The following is a 23,075-nucleotide window of genomic DNA, read 5'->3' as shown; positions in this document are numbered from 1 at the left end:
CAAGGGGAGATTGAGAACTTCATTCGAGCAAGGCTCCTCGGGTTTCTGAGCACAATTGACCTTCTATCAAACAAGATCATGAGCGGGATGGATGCCGAGACTGCTGCAGAACTGTGGAAAGACGTGCAAGCAAAGGTCGGAATCACACTTGGTGCCGAATATGATGACATCGTCCATTAACCTGAACGGCAGGTCGACTATCAGGTCATTGAAGCGGAAGAAAAAACAAAAGGAGCTTCCCTCGAAACTATGAAGAATTATTTTGGTTTGTTGTCCGCAAGCCCTTATTCGAACTGACATAATGACTATTGGCAGAGTACCGTACTACCCACTGGAAGACAGCGGCTTTACAACAATTTGAAAACTGGCTGCCATGGCATTGGAGTAAGTCGCCTAGTCAACTTGAAAACGCAGCTTACATAGGAATGAGCAGAACAGTTCGATGCTTTCTGCCTAAATTATGGGGAACACGAGACTGTGAAGATTAAACGAACCAACTGGAATGGAGCTATAATATGGAAGATGGCGCTAGAACTATTTAAGGCTTGGGAGGCTATTGAAGAGGAGGTAGTGGAAGTCTTCCAGGAGTTATTGAAAGGTGTCCAAGAGGAGATAGGCCATCTGGAGAAGCAATACGAAGGTCAGCGTCCACAAAGACCGTTCAGGCAGAGACTAACCGCTTTGTATTTTTGTTTTTTTAGGAGCGGGACTGCCACCAGCGGTATTGGTTACTTTGCGCTTGATCACCACAAGCTTGGATTTTGATATTCAAGAAGCAGAGAAGAATCTCAAGAACCAGCTCATGTAAGCATCGGCTTATATTCCGTCAATGGAGATTATCCTGCTAAGATCACCCAGCATACTACGTAGATCAGCATTGGAAGCAAATAGAGCAAGCTATGTGGTACGGCAAATGGCACCTGCATATCTCTCTGCGAGCCAGGAAGACGGTAAGCTTTCCCTGACACACAGTCCCTCCCATTAACATTACTGAATATTCTAATTTACAATCGTCTGCTGAAAATCCAGGTCATGGAATGATGAAAAGACAACAAGGCACTGTGCGTTACAGGATAGAGAATGAGTTGTTCCCAGCTATACAGGAAAAGATCGAGAGTAGCTTGTCCGAGATTTTCATGTCTACGTTCGGTGATCTGCGAAACAAGCTAAAGCACGTCTTGCATCTCGTTTGGCATGCTGTTGCTGTCGGGCTTGTGGTTCCTAGTGATTACCAACGCCTAGGAACTCACACCGACATGTTTACTTTTCGGGCGAAACAGCTTCTTGCGGAATATGAGCATATCGCAGAGCAAATTAGCGCTGCTAAATAGATATTTCACTGTCCGGTTCTACTCTGGCTTCTATATGTCAATGATTTAGTAAGGGTAGTAGTCTTAGACTAAGCCTTGAGAATTCGATATATTTGACGCCCGGTGGGGGAACGGCTGGCAAATTGAGACCTGTGGTCCGGTCACGTCCTTTGCATTGAAAAAGACATCAATACGAAATGTGCTCGTTTCTTGCTCTGGTCAAATTACTGCTGTGTCGAGGATGCAGTCTTGCACCGGATGAGATATCCTACTGGCACGTCTGCATCGTAAGCTCCTAATGTAAGGATGATGTAAACATGGATATATTTACTAGCGCCTTCCGCTTCCTATGTTTGTAGCCTCAATGCGACCGTTGACTCCTAGTGGAACTACCACTCTCCAAAGGCAAAGGCAAAGATGAAATATTGGAAATCGGTATATCCGTTAACGTTTGTCTCCTCGGCCTCCGGAAAGCCCTACCGCCCGAGCTCACTTTACTGGCTCTGAGGAAAACTTCATGTGCAACCCCCATGGGGCCCCGTGGCTCAGTTTCACTGGCATTCTTTCGTTGAAACGTATTATTGATTGAGGCAAAAGGAGACACTGGATGCGATATCGGTGCCAGGACCATGATCTTTGGGCCATTCTCCTCCTTGTCCACGGAGTAATAGCGTCCGGATTCATTGATCTCAATGAAACCCGAGGTTGGCAAGCTTGTGTTTGATCCCAGATGTGTATGCAAGACTGTGAAGACATCGTCCTCATGACACTTCGCAGTATTGTGGTTGTACGTGTAGGCTTCGAGGCACTTTTCACTGATAACGGCATAGACAGCACTGTGTTGTGTATCTTTGAGAACTTTGGCCCAATCATTGAGTCGACATTGAAAGGTAAGATAACGCTCTTGGTGGCTGTTGAAGAATGCCACAATGAGCACGTTGCCGTCGCTGCCCGTTTGCGCCAGGATTTCCAAGACAGGCGCGATCATCTTGACTATATCTCTTCTCTTTTTCTCATAATCGCACAAGACTTTGTGCATATCATCCGGGTTCTGGCTGGATAATGCCTGAAGGAACTGAGAACCCCACTCTTTTTGTCTCCAACGGGGACTGAGTCGTTCCAACAGAGTTTGAACTGGAGCCATTAAGAAGAGATGTCTCAACTGGGTCCGCTGGGCATTTCCAGTGCAGTGGCTAACTTGGACGTCCAGATACTGATGAAGAATATTAATTGGAGCATATTGCGGTTCAGCTTTCAATTTTGCTAGTTGGTATTCTTTCAGGGGAATGCCGGGAAACTTCTTTGCGGTGGCTTGTCCCGAAAGTGAAACAACATTTGAAATGCCCAGACCTGCGCTGAGAGTGTCAAGCTTCCATTCAGCGCGTCTAGGACCCAGTGGGAGCATTTCATACCCATAGACATCTTCGAAATCATCCAGCGTATATTGACAATTTTGGTTCTCCCGAAATCTCGCACCTATGAATAGAAGGGCATCGGTTGCAAGTGTACCTAAGGATTCTCTTTGAAGCAGACTCTGCTCACGCCTTGTCTGGAAGTCCGATGAACTGGTCCAATGGCTTCGGACAGAGCCTTCGTACTGCGGTCCCCTGACCGGGTTATCCGGGTAGATAACTCCTCTTGCCAGCTGGTAGTACTGGATCCTGTTCGGGACATTTTGATCCAAGCCGACGGCCCAAAACGGGGCCCCAGATGTCTACGAAATCCTCAATAGTTGTCAAGATCGCCAAGCGCTCTGTGTTTTGCATTTGCTGGTGGCAAGCTACCTGCCCATTCATGCTGCATGACAACATCCAAACCCCTGTTTCGTCAACATATTTGTCCAAACAAGCCGAACGACTCCTCATTGCCAGGAAAGACAGTTATCTCGGAGAGTTCTTTCTCCAGGTGATCGAGATCGAACCGTCCACCGTGGGAGCCTACATAAGAGACCAGGCCGAGATCCGCAAATATAGAAGCCAATCTGCATAGTTCCAGGATCGAATCGCCGGACCTCACTATATCAGAATTTTGGCTGTGCCCCAAAATCTCCAGAAACCGTGTTAATGGCGGTTCCATCTGCGCAAGTAACTTTCGATACACCTCGTCCGGCAGAAGGTCATCCTTTGAGACTTGTACTAGCAATTTTTCAGCACCCTGTTGCATCTCAACAAGAAGGCTCCCTAGAACTGGAACGATCTTCGCTGTGTCATTATTTGGTTGTAGGAGTAAAATATTGAAAGCAGAAGGCGGCTCTGTAGAGGTGTCTGAAATTGGCCAGAACACGAGATATGATAACGTAAGTCTTGCGCAACGACACAAAGACATGCCAAATCTTTCGAATGTTGTCAACTTCAGAGATTGAATCCAGATACTCGAGCGTAAGTAGTGGCTTCATGAAGTCGGGAGCCTCCTGGTATGGCAAGGAGCTCGAGCTGTGCACTGGGATGCTGTGGTCGCTAAGATCATAATTACCACGGCAATGAAAGAATTCAGAGTTCTCGACAATGTCTTTTTCCGGAAATTCAAGCCAGGCGTGGTGGGTTCCAGGGTCGAGTATGTGCATATCGGCATCGAAATTTCCCTTCTTGCTGTGTCTTGCCATGTCTTGATCTGTTGATCTACCTCTTCTCTCTGGGGGAAAAAGCAAGGACTCGGCACAACCTGACCAAGGGTATCTTCTGGGACAGCATGTAAGGTGGCCCCTTCACGAATGTTAAGAGATGAAACAACATCCGCTTCATACAATTGCTTCCCACCATACGTCAGAAAATAGGATCCACTCTCCGCACCCGAAGCATCCTCATACTTTGCATAGACTGTCGAACCAGGATCTAACTCATCAACTTCAAGAGGAAGGGTGCTGCCATCGACTGATGTCCAGTCAACATTTCCTCTGACAGGGTTCTCATAGTCGCAGCTTTCTATACTAACATTTGGCCACGAGTATCTGCATCTTCGTGGAATGGACTCCGATGTGGACGATTGAGAGAGCAGGATTCGAAATATTCCGTTCAATAGGAGGCACTCTGTTCTGTGAGTGCAAACCAGCTAATTCTCGAGCGAACTTTGATTCCTAAGAGAGATGTGGATATCTCGTTCTCTCACTGAGTCCAGAGCGTTGCGTTGGTGGGACGAAGTTCCCTAACCCAGTCGAGCAGGAGAGCCACCAGCTTGGCGAATTATTGAGGCAGTCAGGGCCTCCCGGTCGTGGAACGAGCGTTGATTTAGGCAGAAGCTCGATGGTGAAAGAGACTTCAGCGAAGCAAGGAGTAGTTCACGCTCATGCGGAGCCAACGCGCATTGAACGGTTGTCGCAAGCAAGAAGCGCCATTAGCTGACTTGGCGCATCTTTCCGCAGGCGGGGCTCAGCTCTGTTCCTGCAACTTAACAAATGCAGAACATGTGTCGTGGGATAAGCTGTGGCTATATTCATTTGATGGTGGAAGAGAGCGAATTCAGATTGTTGCCGTTCCTGTGCTTTGCTGGGGGCGACTTGGTCTTGGGCATAGCGAAAGCTTGCTTGTTGCAAGGGCTATATTGATACCAGGGAACACCGGGTAAGACGATGTATAAGTAATTGAACGACCAGGAGGGTGGTTGCAGAGAAGGCGCAATCGCAGGCGGCCGAATTTGCAGCAGGGTTGTATAACGCGATTCAACTTAGGTGCGTTTATCTTGCTAGGGCACCAGGTCGCAAGTGGATCTTGGATGAAAGTGGTGTGAGGCCACGACATCCACATGCAGGCCAGTGTGAAGCTGTGTGTTTTAATAGGCGGTTGTCCTCCGTACACCTCCATCATCTAGCTCGGAGGAGACCTGAAAGGAAGACAGCTTGCGGCCGGCTTTGTCCTTTCGTTACAGGAGACGTTCGTCGGCAAAGTGAAGTCCTCAGCGCCAAACAGGCCAAATCACACCATGCTAGGCTCGCCGACAAGTTCGTTACGCATTTCAGGATTTCAGTGACCAAACAGAGATTATGCGCAGATTCCAGGACCTTTGATCTTCGAGCATTCCAGAAATATTCCACGAACTGAATGTTGATGCTAGGAAGCTCCCGTGCCGCCGGGGCAAGCGGAAGCAACTTTAGCACATCGGGAACAATTGCGCAAGACTCCCGAATCTCCACACGGCAATACTAAGACAAAGGCAATTACGTACAGAGTCGTCTCCAAGATATCCATTTTACCCACTGATATATGTCCCTCTTAACACTTTCAAGGGGGCCTTGTCTATAACGGGGACGATGTAAATGGATGACCCCCCTTTTTCAGATGCTCGTCCTGCATGTACTCCGTAACTTCAAATAACTCTAAAGCTACGACAGGGGTGGCTAGTGCGTTGGGGCAAGAGAGGGCCAGCATGCGCTCACCATTGCGACAGTTCGAGGTTGACCTCCATACGAACCTGCCCACGGCCCAGGGAGGGCAGAGATTAATACGAGTACGCACGGCCTATTATTATCCACGTCTCGAACAGACATCTTTGGAGGAAACCTCCCTCGCTGCTTTCGCAAGCTCCGGCTAGTCCACATTACTCATGAAGCAGAATTTGGCGTCGGCGTCGGCGTCCTACCACAGCACGCTCCCTGTGCATCCCTGCGGCTTCGGCAGAATACCCTGGAGTTCTCTATGTCCAGGGACAACGGTTCCAGGACAGCCCCAGGCCTGCGAACACTACCTGGCACCTTTCGTAGCTCCAAGCCGTCCCAGCACTGGATTGTGTCACACCCTGCTGACATCACATGCCAATCGAAGACTCCATCTCTTCCCGCCGACGTGTGATGTGCTCCGTACTGCTGCCAGCTTGCGATCGTTGACACGGCCACCACAGCAACCAGCCAAGGGACAGAACTAGGCGCGACGTACTTTACGTACTCGCGCATGTATAAATCCCCGTGTTATTGCTCCAGTCTCCTAGCAGCCATCATCTAAATCGAGCTCAGCAGGCGTGGCTTGAACTCTTGAATTTTGGAGAACTTTGTTGCCCACGTCAATTGAGGATCTGAGGAAAGCCTTTGACCACCATTAAATAGATAAGTAGATATGAGAGGGATAAAGCGGAAGTGTATGACCAGGACCAGCGCCGAGGTCGAAAGGGTCCCGTCACCGACTTCCATAAAACTGTCACTAGGGTCAACGGTCTTGTTGAAATTTATGGCAAGCAGCATACGAAGGCGTCTTGGAAAATGAGATTAACCCTTAGAAGGAGCATGTGCAAGGAAAAGCTCTGCAAGAATGTTCGACCTTCGCTCATGTTGTTATCTAGCGCAGTAGGCCTTCCCAGGACTAGTCGGAGAGGACAAGCGCGCCTTTTTCTAAATGAATATGGGACGAAACGGGATCAACTTGAACAAAGTGTTTAACGAGGAGTAGTTAACGCACTGGAAGCTGAGGAGGTCCACGATCAGAGTACTAGTACGTACACTCGTAAACGGTAAGAGAAGATTGAGTCGCAGAGTCCTGATCTTGAAAGTGGCGCAGTGAAGGTGCGTACTACAGTGAGCTCCGAGAAGTTATTAGTAATTACATTGCTGAAGCCGCACCCAGTAGGTGTCAGAAGTCGATATCTCAGTATATTTTAATTGATATATAATAAATCCTTAAGGCTATAGCTATTAGTATATACCACTTTTATTGTATTCGCTGACCATCCTATGTCGTGTGATGTGTGAGTACGGCGGGCCATAGGGCAAAATCAGGCCCCAGGTCGGTGGTCCACGAATTCTGACACCTGCGGGTGAGCCGCCAATCGCCGTTGCGGGATCGAAACCTCGCCGAGCACGCGTCAAACCCCCGAAACTTGCTCATCTCACAATGTGAATCACGTCAAACCACCAGCTCAACTCATCCCAAGTGCACCCCCTTATTAGCACTATATATTCTGGGCCTCCAGTCAAGGAGCATACTCTTCTTACTACTAACGCCATTCCCCCCCGCCTCCTCTTCCTCACTATCTTCTCTAATCTGCACATTGACGCAAGAATCATGGATCATTCACATATGGACCATGGAGATATGGGCGGTGGCCACGGGGACATGGATATGGGCGGCCAGTGCTCGATGAATGTAAGTAAACCGCGGTGGTGTGACTGGAATACTGGCTAACCAGAGTAGATGCTCTTTACCTGGTCGTCCAAGGACCTATGTATCGTGTTCAGGCAATGGCGGATCACTGGCACTTTCTCCCTCATCCTCTCGTTGATCGCTATTGTTCTGCTTGCCGCGGGTTATGAATGCATTCGAGAGGTCAGCAGAAGATATGAGCAGGGCTATAATGCCCGCATGAGTGCCTACAGTACCGGTGCTTCGAGTATGTTATACCCTCACACCTGGTTGCAACACTCACTGAGATATCCAAGGTGAAAGCCAGTCGTTGAACGCATCAAGCTCATTACTCGTCGTAGGAAGAGATTCCAAATCCGCCGAGGAGAGAAAAGGAACCCTCATCAAAGGGGCTCTCTATGCCGTGCAGGTCTTCTATAGCTTTTTTATCATGTATGTGTGAACCACCCATCGTCCTACTCTACTAATCATCTACAACAGGCTTTTGTTCATGACCTACAACGGCTGGGTTATGATAGCAGTTGCTGTTGGTGCCTTTGTAGGCTACATCCTATTTGGCCGGAACTCCTCATCGGCCAAAAGTGTGGCGTGTCACTAGATGTCGATCACCTCGCATGCTATACAGGCTCACGCATCCTCATCCTCATCCTCATCCTTATCCTCAATATCATCGCCAAACCCGAAGCTGAAGCCTCCTCTCTGGTTGTCAGCATCATCTGCTTCTACCACATCTTGCCACTTCCTTTTCCTCTCGGTTGAGACATCGAGCGGCGCTGCCAGTTCTGGGCGCGCTTCTCTCAAACCTTCCAGAAATAGGGAGCATGGATCACTGATGTTCTCCTTGAACCCTGATACCTGGTTCGCTTTGTATTTCAGAAACTTGTATGCTGCCCTCACGTGCGACCGAGGCACAAAGTTTTGTGTTATCGCTATAGCAGGCTCCAGGTTCACTACCAGATGCCACCACCCAGATGGAACATGCAATACTTCGCCTTCATGGCAGACCCCTTCTATACAGCCGGGGGTGTCTCTGGCCTCTGCGTGGAAAGACAGCAACCATTCTGCAATACTTAGAGGTGATGTAACCTCACTTTGGTCCGCGCTCATGTAAACTCCCGGTGGCAGAATAGAACTGGGAAACATGATCCAGTACTTAGAACCACGAATGACTGCGTTCCATGCGCTTGTCGCATTGGGGTCCTTGTGAAAAGTGCTTCCGCTTCGTTCTGGGCCTATGATCAGCCACCGATGATCGGGTCTCTGCTCCTTCAACAAAGTGAAGAGGTCTTCTTCGAAGCAGGCTGGTGGCTGGTATGAGGCTTCCCCGACGGTGAGGCCCATCGTCTCCACGAAGCCTCTGTCAAATAGGTAGAGGGGGCTTTCATCGCGTGTCGAGTTCATGTACTCAACGTACGTCTTCAAGGGCCAGTCCACTGCCTCAGCACGAAATATCGTATCCCCATATCGAGCCACCAAATCATCTTGACACCAGTCCTTGTAGACTTGCCATTGTTTCATAGGACTGGTCAGAACAAACGGCTTGTCCGACCATGTAGCATTGAATTCTTCTATTGAGAGCTCGGCTATTCGTGGGATTTGGTTTTGTGCTGGTATCTTGGAGGCATACGGAGACAACGGAATTTGTGAGCATAAGAACGGGCGATACAAGGCATCAGAAAAGACATGCCTGCAATCCACCGAAGCCGGTTTTGCAGAAGCTAATCGTCTCCGCGAGGCCCGCCAACTTCCGCGCCAGGAGAATCCAGGAGTCATATCGATGACAGCAATGTCACGCCACAACTGGTCGTAGGTTGTGTATGCATAAAACCCACGACATGTGCCGCCCAGGCTGACAAGGCTGTCTTGGTCCAGAAACTCCAACAACAATAGTATCAGAGAATCTGGCAGCGCCCCGAAGGCACCCATGTACTTTTGGGCATTGTCCTCCGAAGTGAGTGCATTGCCGCTAGGTCGCACGCCGAGCGGATGCTGGTCTGCGGTGTCCTCAGCTATATCTTGTTCGACATACACAGCCTGCGCAGTTGAAGATGATCCATTCGCAAACTGATGCTCAGGGACCAGACCAAGGCCAGTCTCAGGCTGTAGAATGGTAGTGGTTGATAGCATGTTGGCCAACCAACATTATTGGGTGCACGAAAGATGCTTGGAAGCCCAGCGAAAGTGATAGCCTGGCGCACGTGACTTTGATAGAACGTGTCTGGACTTGAGGGTGGCGATGCAGCTAGGTGCGCGTAGAGTCACAACGAATAATTTCTAGGGCTGACCAGAGTATGAGTCAACGTTTGTAAATGACTGGTATGGCACTCTTGGACCAAGATGCAACGCGACAAGGCTGGATGGCTGGAGAAGCAGCCTGAAATCCGATCGACCAGTTTTCGAGTCTGCAAAGTCACTTTTTCAAAACTTTCTTTAGCGCGGGCGCCAAGACTTTGAAAGTGATCAAAGCCGCCGCCTCTTCCAAAAATTTTAATCTCTTCTCTTCTCTACAACTACAAACACACCACAATATCAACAACGATTCTGCTAGACACTTGGATTCTCATTCTCTGAGGATCTCTTGACTAGCGCCTTTCCCACAAAACTTCGCCCAGACGAACTTGGTCGCTTCTTGAGCGTCTGAGTTATCCTCACGCCACTTCACCCCTCTGCGCCCAGACCACCGGCCAGGTCGCCTGTGATCCAACAACCCTTTCTCGCAATCATGGCGGACAAAGGTCTCGAGGAGGTCCCAGAAGGTACGTCTCAACTCGCACGATCTTGTCTATCGCGGGTCAAATCGCCCCTGGAGACAAATTCTGCGCAGCCTCCTGCGTGAAAGATTTTTTCTCTCTCTAACACTTGTGTGCCCACAGGCCAAATCGAGTCGAACTACGATGAAGTCACCGATTCTTTCGATGCGATGAACCTCAAAGCAGAGCTTCTACGAGGTATGTTGAAAATTGGAAGAGTTTGCACGATGGACAATTTCTGACGAGTTTTGCCTTCTAGGTGTCTACGCCTACGGTTTCGAACGACCATCTGCCATTCAGCAGCGCGCTATCATGCCAGTCATCAAAGGTAATGATTCACTCCAATATCCTCAAATCTTCGTGACACTCAACTAACCTCTCAAAATAGGATCTGATGTCATTGCACAGGCACAGTCTGGTACTGGAAAGACCGCCACTTTCTCTATCTCCTGTCTGCAAAAGATCGATCCCAACCTCAAGGCCTGCCAGGCTCTTATCCTTGCCCCAACCCGTGAGTTGGCACAGCAAATCCAGAAAGTTGTCGTCGCCATTGGTGACTTCATGAGCGTTGAGTGCCATGCTTGCATTGGTGGTACCAATGTCCGTGAGGACATGAAGGCTCTCCAGGATGGCCCACAGGTCGTTGTCGGTACGCCTGGTCGCGTACAAGACATGATCCAACGCCGCGTTCTCAAGACTGATAACATGAAAATGTTTATTCTCGATGAGGCTGATGAAATGCTTTCTGTATGTACCTCTTGATTTCTGATCGTTCCAACGCAGCACTAATTTGAGAATAGCGAGGTTTCACCGAACAAATCTACGACATCTTCCAGCTTCTTCCTCAATCCACCCAAGTCGTTCTTCTATCCGCCACCATGCCACAAGATGTGCTCGAGGTCACCACCAAATTCATGCGTGACCCCGTTCGTATCCTTGTCAAGAAGGCTGAGTTGACCCTTGAAGGTATCAAGCAATTCTATATTGCTGTTGAGAAGGAAGAATGGAAGCTTGATACCCTATCTGATCTCTACGAAACCGTCACCATCACCCAGGCCGTCATCTTCTGCAACACCAGAAGAAAGGTTGACTGGCTTACCGACAAGCTTACCGCTCGTGATTTCACTGTCTCTGCAATGCACGGCGACATGGAACAGGCTCAGCGTGACGTCATCATGAAGGAGTTCCGATCCGGATCTTCTCGTGTTCTGATCGCCACCGATCTGCTTGCTCGTGGCATCGACGTCCAACAGGTCTCCCTGGTCATCAACTATGATCTGCCTGCCAATCGTGAGAACTACATCCATCGTATCGGACGAGGTGGTCGTTTCGGCCGAAAGGGTGTCGCTATCAACTTCGTCACTGCTGATGATGTCCGCATGATGAGAGAAATCGAGCAGTTCTATTCTACCCAAATCGAGGAGATGCCAATGAACGTTGCTGGTGAGTTGCTTTTCAACCTCCCCCCTTCTAACAGCATCACATATTGACATGTATATCCAGATCTCATCTAGAGAAATTCCCACATGTTTCATTACATGCGACAACCCGATCATTTCCATTTCGATTCCGGCATGGGGGCGGCGTTAGTTGCTGCAACTTGTTGTATGGGGCTACATGAGAAAAGTGGGATGACTCGTTATCGACTGCTTGGCTCAGGATTGCTGCCGTACAAAAAGTCTATGTATTTTCCTATTCAGCTTCAGGGAAACTTTCACTTTCGAGAGCATACGAGCGCGGTGATACTACATGGACGGCCTCGCGCCGTTTTTCATGTGGCAGAGTTCGCGGGCGTTTCTGCTTTCTAATGCTAGCTCACAAGTGTTGGCTATCATTCTTCAGACTGCACAAAAGAATTCCACCACTAGTTCTCACGTGTTACGAAAGAATGAGAGTCAGATACTTCTTCCCATAGACAGGTAGAATTAAATTGTTTCCAATTCGAAATTCATTTCCCTGATTGTCGAACACGCAACGGGTGGTATTTTAGGTGCATCGGTCCTTCCTTCACATGGCGTTCTAGTTACTCACGCGTGGCTTCCTTCCCTTGGACTCACTGCACCGTGTCCGCTTTTTCGCCAGAGCGTTTGTCCGCGCACTCTCCTTGCTTGCTCTCGTCTCGTCTTTGAAGTCACGAACCCTGCTGGTAACAAAGCATGCAATATGATGTTGAACTATGCGACCGATCTCCTGCATGCTCATCAGATCCGCCGAGAAAACGTGTTTTTATACAGTGAGCTAGAGTCATGCCGTAACGAAGTTGCTGATCTCCGGAATGAGATGAAGCAAATTCAAATGGCCCGCAACTCTAGCGATGCCGCTGCCAGGAAAGGACACGACTTGGCGACGGCCCAAAAAACAAAGCTGCAAGCTCAAGACCAGGTGATAAGCCACCTCCAAGAGACAACCGACGTGCTCCAGAATGATCTCATGGCGCTTACCAAGGCTTACGACCAGCTTCGCTACAATGAAGAACACCAGCGGGTAGAGTTAGAACGGAAGATCGAAGGACTCGAGAAGGACGCACAAGAGGCTTCAGAAGCACATAGCCGAAGTAATGTGACATTTATGGAGACAGTATGTACCCTCCGGACCTCAATTGAAAACAAGGCCGACGTTGCTCTTGTCAATCTTTTGGTTGATCGACTGAAGCACCTAAGCCCAGACTCACGTTCTTCGTCACCTTCGACGAGTATTGTATATGAGAGTATCGAGCAACAAGAGCCAATTTCTCCCAAGACTTATCGAAAGCACGGCAGGCCGGCTCACCAAGCCTCAACCCATAATGCAGAGCCGCCCGACATCCAGGTTGAAGATTCCCAAAAATTGGAAATGAGCAAGACTATGAGAAGGGAAGCAGTGAACAATTTCAGCCTAGATCAACATGACAGTCAACGTGGAACAACAGAGACAGAAGATATCGACCTTGATGCAAATGCGCCAACAATCAGCTATGCGGGTCACTATCGTCCAGCACTGAACGATCTAAATAAAGGAGACTCACTGTCTATGTTGCCTGAACTCAATGTACAAGCTTCGAGACTCGCTCAGATCAAAACTCTAAAGCAAGGGCGATATGAGGGTTGGGATGCTTACTACGCAAAAGGGAAAGATCTTATAGACTCTTTGCCGCAGGAATTCGAGACGACCATCATGCAACAATTTGTGAATGGTATGTCGGAGGGAGTTCGGAGAGCACAGTGTCATCAATGGCTCGAAAATGCAGGCTGGAAGTGGGAGAATATGGCCACCTTTGGAATCCTTTGCTCGCAGATCGATGATGGATCTGGACGGCACAAGGGCTCGGAGAGAACAAATGGGTCGCAACCAATCATCTTCAACGATATTGACCAGGGCGAATCTAGACCATCAACAGTGAAATTGGATAATGGAGCACCTTCAAAGCCAACCCAACCAGCACGTCACTCGAAGTGGCCTGTCGTGACGTTGCGCCGAAGTCAGCGGTTGATCGAGAGAGCTCGAAGGCAAGCGAACAATAATATCAGTGGTAGGCCTGAGCCAGCACATTCGAGAAGACGACTTGGAAGCAAGGAAACAATCCCGTGCAACGGAAAGCAGACCGTGGCTCCCGAGCGGACGTCAGGAAGTGAGGAAATCGACATCTCACCACCTGCAGAGGGCCCTCCCTCGTCAGGTCAAACTCCGCATCCTGTTCTTCTGGGGAAGCAACCTGATCGTGAGAATAGCAATGATCAAGGATGTTTGTACACAGCAAGGCTTCCTCTAGTCGTCGATTCAGAATATGTTAGTGCAAGGCATACTGGGGCGAAGAAGCGGCGTTTGTCTTCATCCACCTCCGGAGATACCTATGCTGCCAACTTCGAGTGATGGATTAATAGTGATCAAGCCTCGTGCAGAGCTCCTCCTCGTCACTGCCATGGGAAACATCGGCAATAGATACATTAGTTAAAGGAAGTTCTGCTATGACTGAGTTGCCGGGGGTGCCCAAAACGATTGTGGAGGTTTCCAGCCGAATCCCTTGACGATCAGTTTGCATGCCAATTTGAAGCATTGTGACTAGGACGTCATGTTTCCTTGAAAACATAGGCATCAGGACTATCATCATCCACCACTTCCACTTCCATTCTTGCCTCGACTACTTCTCTGCCATCTGCTTCGAGACCACACTTTACCCGATCGCCGCCTTTTAATGGCCCTACACCCTTTGGAGTGCCGGTGAGGATAATGTCGCCTTCCTCTAGGGACATAACTTTGCTTATATCGCTAAGCATCCGGGGAATATTGAACAGCATCAAGTTTGAATTGTCCTTTTGTTTCGTTTCACCGTTAACGCTTAACCAGAGGAGGACGTTGTGAGGATCTTGTATGCGATCGCGAGGGATTTCATGGCTTATTGGGCAGAAGGTGTCGAAACCCTTTGCTATTGACCACGGCAGGCCTTTCTTTTTTGCCTCATTCTGCACGTTTCGAGCAGTGACATCAATGCTCAGGAAAAAACATCGAATATGGTCTAGAATAGAGGAGTCGGACTCGGATAGATTCTTCAATGGTTTGGCCGTTTCCCCAATTACCAAACCAAGCTCGACCTCATGGTGTAATTCCACTCCGCGAGGACGGACAATTGGTCCTTGACCTGGGAGGAGGATAGATGATGTGGGCTTGAGAAAGAAGAAAGGCTGCGCAGGGCGAGCAGAATTGAGCTCAGCTATGTGGTCACTGGATGATAGTTAGTTCGTGAGCTTTGGGCGTGGTGGGCTTCAGAGAGGAGAAACACACGCATAATTCCTGCCTATGCAGACAATTTTACGACACTTTGCTTTGATGGTAGCCATATTGAAGTTAGAGGACTGACAGGACGAGATGTCGAGAGGCACACTCAAGCTATGTGATCGAACGACGTGAAATCAGGACAAAACGAAAGACTTTGTCCCAGATCCATCTCGGAGCGGGCACTTTTCCGTCTCCAACTTCAGGGACCTCGCACCGAGTCCCGTTTTCTGAGTTCTAACTAATTGATAGTAGCCGTAGATTCCCACGTTTATGTCATGACTACCCCACCGTTGGAATAGATAGTGTCACGTGTACAGATCTCGGGCGTTTAAATAATGCCAATAGATGCTAAAAGCGGCGTTGCTCAACTACTACTTTACCCGCCAGAATTATCCCCTTTTGATGCCTAAAGGCCGAGGGAAGATCCAAAGTGTTTGTAAACCGGTGCACCCTACTCAGTACAGCCTATGTAAACCTCGGCCGAGGAGACCTTGTCCCATCGCAATTGTAGGCGGGCGGATAGGGCCTTTGGGGGTCAACCTTTTTCTCTCCCTACTGACCTCAGGTAAATAAACGTGGGTAGGCCCCCGAGTATCGATATCAAAGCACAGAGTATCAACAAGCACAGAGTATCAACAAGCACAGAGTATCAACAAGCACAGAGTATCAACAAGCACAGAGTATCAACAAGCACAGAGTATCAACAATTATCTGGCAATCTCTTCTTCTGCCTCCCTATTTACAATGGATGTCCTTGATTCGGATGGGATGATCGAATCTGACCCTGATTGAAGGAGCAGCACCTCCCTGTTACATGGGTGCGCCATATGTTGAATCTCCCTCGTTCTTTGGGACGCTGCATCGTTGCCAGACTTGTCATGCTCATTGATCTGTTGATAGCAGAACATCCTAACCTTGGCTGACAGCGAGAAATGCTTTGAATCAAAGTCTGCATTTTTACCGGACGGCTTGTTATGAGTTCTAAAATTCATCAGAGACACTTTGAAGCGGCACCTTCAAATCCACTCGCGACCTGCACGTGCCCGCCACTCGCACAAACGTACTTGCAACAATTGCATCAGGCAATTCTCCCAAGAAGGCTCCTTCCATCTCTACAGAACTGACCCAGACCAGGTCGAAAGTCCAATGTAGAGGAGAGAAGCCTTTCTGCTCGTCATGCATGAGACGTGCTGTTGAATGCATCTATGAATTGTTGGTTTCAGACGTTCATCTTTCAAATACCGTGTCGACCTCTTCAGATAGGTTGCCGTACTATGAGGATGACTTTACCCACTGCACATCTCAAACGACTTCCCTGGCGTCGATAATTACTTGTGGAACAACGAAAATGCTTTCGATCTGAATCTTGACTGGATTTTCAACACTGACCTCGATCCAAGATCTACTCTAGGTAGTCAAGGGACATTTTATTCTTCTACACTGATGGTACAGCAACCTGGAGTAGATCAGGCTAGTCATGACAAGTATCCGTTACACACTTCAAATATGCTCAGCCTTTCAGTCCCGGGCATAGTGGAACGACATGATCCAGAGGGATGCTCTGTTCGGTCACGCAGCACTCCTTGCTGCGTTCAGCCTTCCACAACTGGTGACATGTTGGTGAGATAGAAAACTACTCGCCGTTCTATTCGATGAAACCTTTTGCCACATCTACAAGAGCCTTGGCGGAAAATTGGCTGCGAATGCTATGCAGCAAAATATGTGGGACGCCGTGTCCTTGCAAGCTTTTCCTTGCAAAGAATGACTGGACCATTGTGTGTACCTATATTTTGCTCAGTTTGACCGACACTGCCCAGTGGTGCATCGTCCAACATTTGATCCTGCTCGAGAGCCCATGTGACTCTCGCGATGGTTACCCTAGGAGCTTGCTTCACCATTTTTGAAGGGGCCCATGCTTTCTAAAATGCTCTCTCAGAGCTTGTCAGACGATTGCTGTTTTTCATGCCAGAGAACGATCCCAGGTTTGTACGCACAGAATTCTATGTCACAGCCAGTTGCTACAGACGGCCCATGGGGGTTTCTGCTGTAATTGACGCCTCTTCGAGCTCGCTAAATCTAGCCGGCCCCCCTCTCCTCAACCCTAGGAGACGTATAGGACTCTTCAACCAATAAGAATCTTCGTGTTCATCTGAATCCTCTCTTGAAGAGAGATTGCATGCGTGGATACAAGACGACCGCTTTCGATTGCTCGGTTGGGCTATTTACGTTAGGTTGTTTCCATTTGCCACCAATAATTTAAACCAATGGTATCTTCCTAGGGAACGTGACGCTACAACTGGCTATATGCTCAATTTCAAACCTCAGATCTCCCTATCCGAGACAGACATGGATCTTCATGTTTCCAGTAGACCCTGAGGGGCTCCTTCTGCACATGCATGGGCCGCCTTACATTCATGGATGCAAACTCCGAAAAACGTACTATTTCAACCACTTTTGCATTCACTGTTCCAGAATCCTGAAACTGTGCTCACCACACTCAAATATGAGCACCATGTGATTCCGGTCATCTTGACGATTATGAGAACTTTGTGGGCCATAGCGGAGCTCGAGACCAATCCGATCAGAGATTTCTTCTTGCGAGAGAACCAGGATGGCCAGAACCGAACTATTCTGATGAATATTCTGGACCAATTAGCACTATCTCCATATTCACAGCCGGCTTCGAGTGTGAATAGCTCAATGACACGAGTCGCCCATCGTCTTCAGACCGTGCACATGGCGCATATCGTGAGTGTAGGAGCTGTTCCCGACTGACTGTACCCATATATACGTGGAGGCTCGGATTCCGAGGCAGCTGTCGAGAAAATGAAGGAATGGGCTACCGAAGGCCATCCGAGACCAGGCTTTTCGATGCACCCAGATCCTGGGGTTGGTTCGCGGATACCCTTTCAATGCCCCATAAAAGGCATTCAATCTTTATAATGCCGCCACATTTCTATGGTGCCTTTCCAGTATTTTGAGTCAAGGTGAACTGTGGCATAGCTGCACTGAAGCTGCACCTTGCTGGCTGGATTGTCTGGGCCAAGGGGATAGCGCACAGCTAGCCAATATAGGAGAATGGATCAGATTTGGACATGCACGCCGTATCTCATTGCATGAAGTGCCTGATCTACTGTCGCAAAATGATCGACTACAGCTTCTCCATCAGACGACTGAAATCCTCCACATGATGCGTGTATGGAGTATTGCACAGAATTTCCTGCGAATAGTGTTGAGGCTTGTTAGGCAGGATTCACAAGAACCAACCTAGTGACTTGTGCGATACAAGCAGGCGAGTCCGTTAGCCCCTGCATACCTACAGCAAGTCAGCCGGTTCTCCCGAGGCAATGCTCACAATCCTCGGAGACCTCAGAAGCTGGGGAAGGTTTATCGACGCTGAACGATGTAAGTGCCTCCCTTGTAAGGAAGTTTCAAGAGTACGCACCCCCTCGGACGTGCTGCCCTTTCACCGATCGGCACTACGGTGCTTCCACTAGATCATACCCTTCTCATCAGCTCAAGGTCATTATCGCGGAGAAGCAACATTCCCATCATTGGAGGACTGTTTGAAGCTCGAATTTGAATAAGTCAGGGCTCGGAGCAAACTTGGGATACCTTTATACTACACTAACGCGTCGGCTCCTCCGAATCCTAGCCCAGCTTTTCAACAAGTTTGCCAAGTGCTTCAGACCGGAGTTGCTATATCTTCTACGAAGATACATCTCACATATCAGTGTTGTTATAAGACTCCACTTCGGTATGCTTCAAAAGGTCCACCCACATTCCATCAGTCTCGAAAATTGCTCGAAACTTGCTCAACGAAGTCGACATGGCGCCCGCGGTGACAAGAACTATTCTCGTAGCAACTGGACTACTTTCAAGTACTGCTTCGTTGTTGGTATAGGCGCAATCTCTTTGGCGTCGATGCAGGTTTCATGGTCGGGTTCTTCGCCAAAGGAAGGTAGGCCAATGAATAATCAGGCTTCACCACTGCTCTTTTCACTGTTCATATTGCTGACGCACCCCAGATTTCTTCATGACTTCGGCCATTATGACGCCAAGCTTGGTGACTATAACATGAGAGCTGGGACGCAGACGCTCTTGATGGGTTGGTCTAGCCCTGTGCGCCACTATTCCCATTATTGACCTCATAATTCAAGTGGTGGCCCTAAATGTTGCTATCGCACTTGGTCGTGCCCTCAGTGGTGCAGGGATTGGATTCACAGCGGACTTCTGCATCATGTAAGTTGCAAAATGGAGAGCGAAACCTGTGACCCACTTCCGCGGCTAATAGTCATCAGGTGCTGGGCTAGAGTGACACCTGCACAGCAGAGGAGAATGGTCGTCATGATGTATCAGGGTTTTGCCGATCTTGAGACATTCGTCGGACCTTGCACTGTCTATGGGACACGCGATGTTACTACCAAATCGTCCTGGAGAGGACCATTGTTGACAATGCTCATGGCTCCACTTATTCTAGCCGTCAGTGTTGTATTCTTACCAGATACTCCAAGATGGTTCGTCCATTGAGGTCGTTCGGAAGATGCGCGGAGAGCAATACGCAAACTCAGAGGCCCGACCTGGCCTGAAGAGGAGACGTCAAAGGAGATCCAGGAAGTTGTCGCTATGGACCGCATTGAAAGGGAATTAGAAGGGTCAGGCGACCATCCCCAGTGCTTCATGGGCACTGATGGTAGAAGGACCCGGATTACCATTCTGGTCATGAGGTTACAGGCGGTGGATTACTAGCCCCTGGATTATGCCTTCCTAACTTGGCATCTTGAGTCTGACATTAGTTACAATGGACAGGAATTAGTTTCATCACGGCTTATGGTACCTATTTTTTCTTTTTCAGCAACATCAAAAACCCTTTTACCATCACAGTGATCACCAGTGTCTGTGGTCTTACCGGTTCAGCGAGCGCATTCCCATTGGTGAAGACGTTTGGTCGCAGGGGCACTTCTGATTCTCGCGGTCTGGGCTGCGGGATCTCGATGTGGATATTCGACATCGTTGGTGTGACACGACCAGACAGTATTGCAGCCGCGAGAGACCTGGTGGCTTTCACAGGTTGCCTTATTTGCTCGTACAGAGCAAGCCGGGGACCGCTCCCATAGGCTGTCGAGAGTGAGATACCGTCCCAAGCGTCTCCTTTCTCAGACCGTGTTCATTGCGAACATGGTCTCAAGTCTTTGTACGATGTGAGTCTACAAATAGAATCCACCCTACCTCTCAGCCTCTACCAGCAAGTCATCCTAACTAGCTCTTTCTCACAGAACCATGGTCTGCGGCTCGCCACACTCTTGGGCCTTGATTATGTATATCTCGGCGCAAAGATGGGCTTTATCTTCGGCGGGATAACTCCCATCGGAACAATCTACGTTCCCGAGACGAAGGACAGAACACTGGAAGAAATTGACGAAATATCCCTCAATGTGAGTTTTGGCGCTCTCACGCTACGTTCTGTTCGTTCATTCTGTTCGCTGTAAAAGGTAGAAAGTGCCAACTTGAAGAACAGCATGTTCCCACTCGAAAATTTAAATCCTGCGTCTGTACCAGACAAGCTGGTGGTCTTTCAATCAATAAAATTATGATAGAAGAGTTCTTCCGGGTGGAGACTGTCGAGCTCACGAAATGGGCCTGAGCTCCAGACTAATTACGGTGAATACCTCGAAGATGAGCAAGAGAACGAGATGATGATGAGGAGTCCATCAAAAACCCAGGCTGATAAATTGTCTTTAACAACCTACCGGTATGTTCAAATCTTGTGAATCGTCAAACCAGCGAATTGCACCCTGTTAAGCATTAAGAACAAAAATTTACATTTCCGTTATGCTCGCTTCATGGTGGACTGACTCGATGTTCTTGTCCACATTTGTATCCAGATCACGTCCACTGACTCGGCCAAGCTGTAGTCAGAACCCGATCAACATCCACCGAGGGAAGGGGTCCATATGCAACCCCCGCTTCTTCCCCGTACCTTGGCAAACTTTCTGTGCAATAAGGACGAACTGATCTGCAGAGGCGTAGTTGCACTGCTGCACGATTTTGCGCTGTGTGTGTGTGTGTGTGTGTGTGTGTGTGTGTGTGTGTGTGTGTGTTGTTGAGGCATCCCTCATCCGGGTTGCTCTTTAAGCAGAGTACTAGTATCAGTCGTTGGATTCTCCACCGGCATCGTACAACATACAGATAGACAAACACCTGGAACGTGAACGTAGAAGATTATAGTTAGTCAAAGCCGCTTAGCATTCCAATTCCCTAAGAGGCCAGTGCACATCATATCGTCCATCAATTTTGGAATCTAGAACCAGAAAGGCAAGACCAGCATGACCACCCTCCCATCCGCCAGAGACCAGGACCTGGAGGCCTACCGCTCTCAGCTCCGCGAAGAAGGCTGGTGCGTGATCCCGTCCGTGCTCGACGCAGACCAGACAAAGTGTGCGCTCGACGCGCTCTGGGCTGCGAAAGAGTCGAGCGAGGCGCGCGGCGACGACACGTATCTCCCCTTCCTGGACCCGAACGCATCCAACATCCGGGTCTTCTACCTCCTGGAACTCGACGCGATCTTCCGGTCGCTGATCCAGCACCCGACCGCCGTCGACATGGTGAAGAGCGTGCTCGGGGCCAACTTCCTGATCAGCAACTTCACGGCGAACATCGCCCGCCCGGGTTCGAAATCGATGGGCCTGCACTCCGACCAGTCGCTCGTCTCGCCCGAGCCATGGTTCGCCGTCACCGCCGTGAACGTCATCTGGTGCCTGACGGACGTGTACTTCGAGAACGGCGCGACACTGTTCGTCCCGGGCTCGAACAAGTGGCAGTGGCGGAGCGATATCCCGCGCGCCCGCGTGAAGGCCATGCTCCAGCCGTTTGAGGCGAAGGCCGGCTCCGTCGTCGTCATGGACGGGCGCGTGTGGCACACTTCCGGCGCCAACGTCACGCAGGACCAGGACCGCGCCCTCCTGTTTGCGTACTACACCGCGCCGTTCCTCCGCCAGCAGGTCAATTGGACGAGGAAGCTGCCCCGCGAGATTCAGGACGCGCTCTCGCCGGAGATGAAGGAGTGGCTTGGCGTGAGTATATACCCTCCTTGTGGCATTGGTGTACTTTGGGGCTTTGCGGCTGCCGTTCTAGCATGCGCTGACATTGTGATACGTGAACTGACACGAGACCTTATTGTTCTTCTAGCTCGGCGTCACCGCCAACCTGGGTGAAGCGGTATCACACTTGAAGTATCTCGATGACGAATTCACGGACGACGGAGACGGAGAGCAACAAAAGGGGCAACCGCCACCGCCACCGCCAACTTCGCAGACACAGGAGTCGCTTGCGACGTCTTCGCACAGCAGAATCTGATGCTGTACATAGACAGCCCAGAGAGGGTACTTGTCAGAGTTGGCCATGCCGCAGTAGGTGTGTGTGCAAGTATATTGATAGGAAATAGTCTTTTTATGCTTGGCTATCGTTGCAAGTAGAGATGCCTGGCTTCCCGATCTCTCCCAGATTTCTGGCTGGGCTGTTAGTTTCCTCGTTGCACATAAATCGGCCAAGGATTGACTTAAGCGATTCTGAGAGCCGTAAAAAGATGCTTGCCTGGAAACTGCTGCATAGAGCCTTAAGTTGAGCCTTGGTAGCTAGCTATTCTCCTACTTGGAATCCACATGTCCTGCTTACCACCCAATGACTCCCACAGGGTGTACACATGCAGTACACGACGTGCGGGTTCCAGAGTCTTTCCCCGTAAACCTCGGTGAAGCTTGCAATCAAGGACGAGTAATTCTATTATCACAGAGATGCCTCAATATGGTCATCGCGCTTAATCGGGCTAGTGCATATCCTAAAGAGGCAGGGTTTCCGTATCTGGACACTATCCACGCTGATGTCGCGGCTCGGAGTGCGCTAGTGGGGACATCATTCGGCGCTTGACGATCTGGGCCATGAAAGCCTTTTGCGCGCATGGGTCATGCGTACGAGGAGATCGTGTAGTGAAGTTTCCGGAGAAAGGCAGGTCGAAAAGAGGATGAAGAAGTGTTGCGCTGCAAGAGGCTATACGGAGCATTTCAGGGCCAAAGTGCAGCGTTGGTCTCCTGCTGCCATGGCCGGGCATGTTAAGACCATAATCAATGGTGGCTTGCCTAGATCGACTTATGCTCCCTCACTGAAGGGATTGTCTTCGCAAAAGATAAATATTTGGCTAACAA

General features: G+C 49.4%; 7 protein-coding genes across 7 annotated transcripts; 5 read left to right on the top strand and 2 right to left on the bottom strand.

The window, feature by feature from the left end:
* Positions 1–7,309: 7,309 nt before the first annotated feature.
* On the top strand, positions 7,310–7,970 carry A1O9_04099 (uncharacterized protein; the record flags this gene model as incomplete). The annotated part of the gene is made up of 4 exons (XM_013406391.1): positions 7,310–7,375; positions 7,424–7,619; positions 7,669–7,804; positions 7,853–7,970. The coding sequence occupies 4 exons, from the start codon at positions 7,310–7,312 to the stop codon at positions 7,968–7,970; spliced, it is 516 nt and encodes a 171-aa protein (XP_013261845.1).
* A 29-nt stretch (positions 7,971–7,999) lies between these two features.
* On the bottom strand, positions 8,000–9,499 carry A1O9_04098 (uncharacterized protein; the record flags this gene model as incomplete). The annotated part of the gene is made up of 1 exon (XM_013406390.1): positions 8,000–9,499. The coding sequence occupies one exon, from the start codon at positions 9,497–9,499 to the stop codon at positions 8,000–8,002; it is 1,500 nt and encodes a 499-aa protein (XP_013261844.1).
* A 595-nt stretch (positions 9,500–10,094) lies between these two features.
* Positions 10,095–11,612, top strand: A1O9_04097 (ATP-dependent RNA helicase eIF4A; the record flags this gene model as incomplete). The annotated part of the gene is made up of 5 exons (XM_013406389.1): positions 10,095–10,128; positions 10,246–10,320; positions 10,382–10,450; positions 10,511–10,869; positions 10,923–11,612. 5 exons carry the CDS (start codon positions 10,095–10,097, stop codon positions 11,610–11,612), a joined length of 1,227 nt encoding a protein of 408 aa, XP_013261843.1.
* A 661-nt stretch (positions 11,613–12,273) lies between these two features.
* On the top strand, positions 12,274–13,452 carry A1O9_04096 (uncharacterized protein; the record flags this gene model as incomplete). The annotated part of the gene is made up of 1 exon (XM_013406388.1): positions 12,274–13,452. A coding segment is annotated over one exon (1,179 nt), but the record flags the coding sequence as incomplete, so codon positions are not given.
* Positions 13,453–14,168: 716 nt separating this feature from the next.
* Positions 14,169–14,936, bottom strand: A1O9_04095 (acylpyruvate hydrolase; the record flags this gene model as incomplete). Its single annotated transcript, XM_013406387.1, has 2 exons — positions 14,169–14,820; positions 14,881–14,936. 2 exons carry the CDS (start codon positions 14,934–14,936, stop codon positions 14,169–14,171), a joined length of 708 nt encoding a protein of 235 aa, XP_013261841.1.
* Positions 14,937–19,500: 4,564 nt separating this feature from the next.
* Positions 19,501–19,991, top strand: A1O9_04094 (uncharacterized protein; the record flags this gene model as incomplete). The annotated part of the gene is made up of 2 exons (XM_013406386.1): positions 19,501–19,593; positions 19,671–19,991. The coding sequence occupies 2 exons, from the start codon at positions 19,501–19,503 to the stop codon at positions 19,989–19,991; spliced, it is 414 nt and encodes a 137-aa protein (XP_013261840.1).
* Positions 19,992–21,200: 1,209 nt separating this feature from the next.
* Positions 21,201–22,230, top strand: A1O9_04093 (uncharacterized protein; the record flags this gene model as incomplete). The annotated part of the gene is made up of 2 exons (XM_013406385.1): positions 21,201–21,947; positions 22,063–22,230. 2 exons carry the CDS (start codon positions 21,201–21,203, stop codon positions 22,228–22,230), a joined length of 915 nt encoding a protein of 304 aa, XP_013261839.1.
* Positions 22,231–23,075: the final 845 nt, after the last annotated feature.

This window comes from Exophiala aquamarina, assembly GCF_000709125.1.
Source record: "Exophiala aquamarina CBS 119918 chromosome Unknown aczIA-supercont1.3, whole genome shotgun sequence".
Taxonomy (NCBI): domain Eukaryota; kingdom Fungi; phylum Ascomycota; class Eurotiomycetes; order Chaetothyriales; family Herpotrichiellaceae; genus Exophiala; species Exophiala aquamarina.
The sequence above is the reverse complement of the archived record's forward strand: the minus strand, read 5'-3'. Positions and strand labels throughout refer to the sequence as shown.